The 6127-nt window shown below is 47.7% G+C and overlaps 1 protein-coding gene across 1 annotated transcript in view; it reads right to left on the bottom strand.

Moving 5' to 3' along the window:
* crocc2 (ciliary rootlet coiled-coil, rootletin family member 2) overlaps window positions 1-6127 on the bottom strand; it is a gene marked incomplete at both ends in the record, with an annotated part of 84841 nt that overhangs the window by 29477 nt on the left and 49237 nt on the right. Inside the window, 3 exons of the mRNA XM_080727287.1 lie at window positions 1110-1340; window positions 2772-2918; window positions 4181-4325. Of these exons, the coding sequence (XP_080583413.1) occupies window positions 1110-1340; window positions 2772-2918; window positions 4181-4325 (523 nt within the window). The remainder of the gene's footprint in view (window positions 1-1109; window positions 1341-2771; window positions 2919-4180; window positions 4326-6127) is intronic.

Here is a 6127-nt window from a genome sequence, read left to right as displayed (position 1 = left end):
AATAGCAGATATACAAGCTCACAGCGCGGCACCGAGTGCCGCGCTGCGAGCTTGTAGATCTGCTGTTTTTGAAAAATCGTGAAGATGTGTGCCAAGTGATGCTCAAACCTTTTCATGTGAAGGACCCCCCCCATCTCAAAATATTTAGTTCCAGGGACCCCCCCAGAAGCAAAATTTGAGTTACAAATGTTCACTTAAAAAATACATATATTCAAAGATTTGCGCAAATTTTCACGACTTTTCAAAAAATAGCAGATCTACAAGCTCGCAGCGCGGCACTCGGTGCCGCGCTGTGAGCTTGTATATCTGCTATTTTTCAATAGCTAAAGTTACTAGGGCCCCCCCTCCACCTTGGGCCCTGGTAACTCAGTCCCACTTTCCTACCCCTTGTGACGCCCCTGAATGTTATGGATATGAATAGCTCCCCAATAAAGGGGAACGAAACGCGATGCCTTGGCGAAGAGCGAGGCCATTTTGCAAGGCTTGTTTTAGACACGATCCATTTATTTTCACAGGTAAGCTGTCTGAAAATGTTTGCAGGAGATTTGTCAAAGAACCCGGCGTAGAGCCTGCAGAGGTCCCTGCAGAGATGGTTTCACACTCCAGAACAGATAATAAAACAGAACGGAATTCCTTCCATTCCTCGAGGTAGAGAGAGGAAACAGGCTTTCGAAGGCGGTGGGCATGTAAAGTACTGGAAGTGCTAATTTATTGCCTCTGTCACTTACCTACACTCTTCTGCTCGGATATTAAATGTCTGTAATATCTATTTATCCTTTCCAGCTCAACATTTGTGCACAAGGATCCCCCCAGCCCTCCGCTGGGTCCCAGGCCGCTCATAAAACACAGCGCGGGGGCCCCAAAACACTCCTTCGTATCCCCATTCAGTGGGTGGGAGGTGTTGAGTGCCGTGGCAGATGTGTCCCAATATCTCCTATTAGTTTTAATGTGACAACAAGGCCTGTAAACCTGCTGAAAGCTGTTAATAATTCTCAGCGTGATTCTCCCAGGTGGTGGGAGCAGAGCGGATCGGGGATGGGATGGGATGGGAGGGGGAAGGGGAGGCTGAAGAGGCAGGCGGGGCCCCCGGGGGCCACCGGGGTTCTGACCTGTGCGTGCTGCTCCAGGGCCAGAGCGTTCTCCTCCTGCAGCAGGCCCAGCTCGGCCTCCTGCCTGTGACGCGCCTCCTGCAGGTGGCCGTAGGAGCTCTCCAGCGAGCGCCTCTCGGCCGCCGCGCACATCAGCTCCTGCTGCAGCCGTCCCGTCTCCTCCCGGGCTGCCGCCCGCTCCAGCTCCGCCTCCCGTCTGCGCTCGGCCAGCTCCGCCTTCTCCCCCTCCGTCTGGAAGCGAGAAACGAGAAAGAAAATACATTTTTTAGTCACAGGAACGCTCACGTCAAAGCAGTGTTGATTTTGTCGACTAAAACTATATGGCGAAAAATGTTTGTCGACTGTGTTCTTTTCACTGACGCAAAAACGAAATACAAACTAAACAAAACCTAAGCTGTGGTGACTAAAACTAAGACTAAATATATTGACAATTTCGTCAACAAAATAAAAAACTAGACTAAAACGTTAGGGAGGGACTAGTGGAGAAGAGAGCAATTTTATGTTTGGTTGCTCTCAGGTGTTGCATGCTGAAAATAGCCGATCTACAAGCTCACAACGCGTCGCGCTGCGACACGTTGTGAGCTTGTAGATCGGCTATTTTCAGCACACAACCAAGTGTAAAATCAGTCATTACGATGCCATCAAGGCCTGCCAAAATACATTTTAGTTGACTGAATCAACTCTAGATTTAGTCACCTAAATCTTATGATATTTAGTCGACTAAAATTAGACTAAAACTAATACTTTTCAGGTGACTAAATTATGACTAAAACTAAATGACATTTTATTCAAAAGACTACGACTAAAACTAAATCAAGATTGGCTGTCAAAAACAACACTGCGTCAAAGTACATTTATTATGTCATAATCCAACTAAATAAATAAAAAAACTACAAAAATAGAACAATTGGACGTTTTGGCAGGAAGGAAGCCCGATGGGGAGGCGATCTCTATCACTGCACTCGTCTGCTACCAGTTGGTAGTGAAACTCCACACTGACAGATGACAAGAAGCAGCCTTGATGTCAAGAGTGCCGCTTTTCAGAGGAGACATGATGTGCTTGCCCTTGCTCTCCCTAGAACCAACTGTAGGAGATGGCTAGTCTGGGATCACGTCACTTTTCGGGTTTGTAACCGGTCTGGAGCGGAAACCACAAAACGTCATGTTGTAGTACTCAAAGGACTACAATTTGCCGGAAAGATCAAACCGGATTCAGTTTTAACCCAAAATATTCCCCTGCGCTCAAGGACACACTTTTAGGGCCTACCTAATAAACTCCTTGATGCGGAGTAGTTTTGCTTTTGAAAAATTTGTTTGGTATATGCATCTTTTAGTCCAACTTTTAGCGACTGGCAAGACTACACTAGGCTACTAGAGCATTTTAATAGGGATTGGGGAAACAAACGGGGGAAACCAAATCAAAGCGACACCGCTTCTTCTAGTGGTTTCCGCGCTCTAGGCGGAAACCAAGCGGCCTGTAGTGAACGGACACCAGGCTTTCCCCCAGAAAGCCTGGTAGGCGAGGTTAGGAGATGGCTAAGGGACTTGAATACACAGGGAATTGGGAAGTACCATGACAACTAAATTGGGAGAAAGGAAAATACGAAATGAGTGCATGCAGCTTGCACCAAAGTTCCAGGACAACAGCATGCTGTGGCTGACCTGCAGTAGAATGCGGTTGAGTTCCACCTTGTCGTTGGCTAAGCCTTCGCTCAGGGCGGCCATTTTGGCCAGGGAGTCCCTCAGGGCAGCTTCCTGGCTCTGCAGTTTGGTGAGGGCCAACTCCTGCTCAGCACTCTGGGACTCCAGCTGTGGAGCGGAAAAACACCACGAGCATTCAAAGAGATCTATTTATCCCCACAAAGATCATTTATCAGCTTCAAGTTGAAAGTGTTTCAGTTCAAATTCTGTCTGCTCTTTTATCGCGACGCGTTGAGCTTGTAGATCGCCTATTTCCACTATCAATGATCGTCTATTTATACACTATCAATATAAAGTTGTCATATAATATATGACAACTTGACATATTATGACAGTCATTTGTTTGTATATTTAGGTTATGTGTCACATCTGCCATGTGCAACTTCAAAGACTAAAAGCCAAACAGAAATGTAAATGTCAATGACAAAAACACGATTCACCCTATGTCAGCCTTCTGATTGGTCCTGACCAACCAGCAGGATCTTTCTGCCTTGTCCCGCCCTGGTTCCACCTTTTTTTTATGTTGAATTTGCTAAAACATCATTTTTGGAGAGATAAAAACATTTAAAAACATTCCCAGTCACTATACTGCACCTGAGAGGCTCCTTTTTACTGAAACCAAGTTTAAAATGAGAATTGAATACACAAAATAACAATAAGAAGCAACAATTTTCAATGGTAGTGGATGGAGAGAAAGGACTTTTGTCCCACCAAGACGCAGCAACCAATGGGTGCGAAGATGGGCGGGACAACGGGCGGGACTTGACAAAGGGTGAGTTAAATCGTTAATCGCAATTATTTGAGTGACAATCAGTTGTCCTGTAAAATGTCATAATGGTGACAGTATCAAACTGGGGGATGTTGAAACAAGCATCATGAGCCTCATGGTCTACTACAGGGTTCCCCAATAGGCGGCCCACAGGCCATTTGCGGCCCACAGGGGGGCTACTGTCTGGCCCCCACCAACCCCAGTAATAATGGTGGTATAAGAGCAGCAACAACACTAGTATATCGTCGTTGTCGGGTGGAAATCTTGTATCTCAAAATGTGTACGTTCTTTCGCAAATCATACAAGGCCGTTGCACAAAAGTAGTGAAAACAGCAGATCTACAAGCACACAACGCCTCGCGGTGCGAGGCGTTGTGTGCTTGTAGATCGTCTGTTTTCACTAGTTTAAATCACTTTTAAAATGATAAATTCAAAACGAACGGTTTTGGACATACAAGATTTTCATCCGACAACGACGAAAACTGTCGCTGGAGTAGTGGGAACGCCACCGCTGCCCCCTGCAATGTTGTGGCCCTCGGCTTGGTACCCGAAACACAATTCGGCCCTTGGGGAAAACTAATTGGGGAACCCTGGTCTACTACCTTGCTGAGAGCCAGGGCCAGGCTGGCCTTGTCATCTTCCAACAGCTCCTTCTGCAGGGTGAGCTGACTCTGAGCCTCCTTCACCTGCACCAGCTCCCTGCGCACGTCCGAGTGCTTCCCCTCCAGCTGCTCCAGACTCCTCTCACTGAAACACACACACACACACACACACACACACACACACACACACACACACACACACACACACACACACACACACACACACACACACACACACACACGTGTAAACACCAACACAAGCACAAACTGTAGTGCAGTGGTTCTCAAAGTGGATTCTAGGGACTCGGTGGGTTCCTTTATGGGGGTCTAAATTGACCCATACAAGTCTGTAAAGGGGAACACACACCAGACTCGGAGACGGCGTGGAGGCGGCACGCCAAAACATACGTTATAAACATACGTTACATAACCTAATTTTCAATGAACTAACCCACACCGGCGGCGTCAGACACGCGCAGCCGCGGGTCTGCCGCCTCGCCTGCCGCGCCGACACGCCACTCTATTTTTCCAGCGTTGGCGCGCGATGACCATGTTCTCCCATGGTTCTCCCCACCGGGGGAAATGGATGTGCTGTGTGGCAGCGCGCCGCATCCAGTTGGGGTTACCGCGCGGCACTTCACGTGCGTTGATACCGCGATGCGGCGCTGCGCAGCCGCCCGCATCCAGTGTGTGCTCCCCTTTACTCTGATCGTGTACAGTACAAATGGAAACAAATGAGCCCTAACAGGTTAATTTTGTTCCATGTGTACACAGTCAGAGTTAAGAGGAGACCTTGAAATATGAAAGTTTGAGAAACTCTGCTGTAGTGGGTTGTTTGTATGTTCGGCCCCTTAACGGCAATCTATTTCCACTTTGAGAGATGGAGGGACACCGAAGCCAAAGGCCAGAACACACTACAGAGATTATGTTGTGCTGTGTTGCATGCCCTGCTCTCATTCTAACGCTAATCACATTTATCCTGGGCAAAGGAAAACCTCACATGAGAGAGAGAGAGAGAGAGAGAGAGAGAGAGAGAGAGAGAGAGAGAGACAGACAGACAGACAGACAGACAGAGAACCTAATAGAAACGGACAGTGATACAGACCGATAGAGACAGACCGATATAGATATATAATTTTTGTTGTTGTAAAAATGGTGTTCATAAAATCGCTGTCCTAAAAAGTCCAGTGTGTGCGTGTGACTTTGTGTGTGCGTGCGCGCGTGCACGTGCTTGCTTGTGTGCGGTGTGTCTGTGTGTGGGTGGTGTGTGCTGGGAAGTGCAAAGAATGTTAGAGAGGCAGGGGCTAAAATTTCTAAAAGGGCCTTTTGGTGGGAATATGGTAGTTTTCCGCGTTGTGACACGTTGTGAGCTTGGTGGTCGGCTATTTCCGATGCGTGATACCACACTGAACTAAGCATAATCAAGTCGATACTGAAGATGGGGCGTAACGGTATGGATTTCAGGTATGTCATGGAAAGGAGGCATTTGCATTTCTTTCACCATAGCAAAAACTGCATTCATGGTCTGGAGTGGGCACTTTTTACAGACGGATAAAAGGGCAAGTGCTGAAGCCCCCTTTGATGTCTATGTGTGCGTGTGTGTGTGTGTGTGTATGTGTGTGCGTGCAGCCGTGCACCCTCTGGTTACGTTCAGATATTTGGCTCGCAAGGCGGTGTAACGCCCTTGCCTATAGCAGCATTACTCCCTTACCTTTGAACCTTCACACTTGAGCAGCTAATGTGAGTGTCAATGAACTGACGTACTTCCAGTGTTTAGGTCTGTCCCGTTGGTTAGAATAAAAGAAAAGAAGAATTTACCTACGTCATCCCACAAGGGAAATTCAGTTTTCAGCTTAACCCAGCTGACCCCCAGTGCTTCGCACAAGGCGCGCAGGGGGAGGGGAGCAGTGATAGCTGGAGCGGGGAATCGTAGCTGCGACCTCCGGA

This window comes from Nannobrachium achirus (genome assembly GCF_963921795.1).
Source record: "Nannobrachium achirus genome assembly, chromosome: 1".
NCBI lineage: Eukaryota > Metazoa > Chordata > Actinopteri > Myctophiformes > Myctophidae > Nannobrachium > Nannobrachium achirus.
Note: the sequence above shows the minus strand (reverse complement) of the source record. Positions and strands in the feature narration are given on the sequence as shown.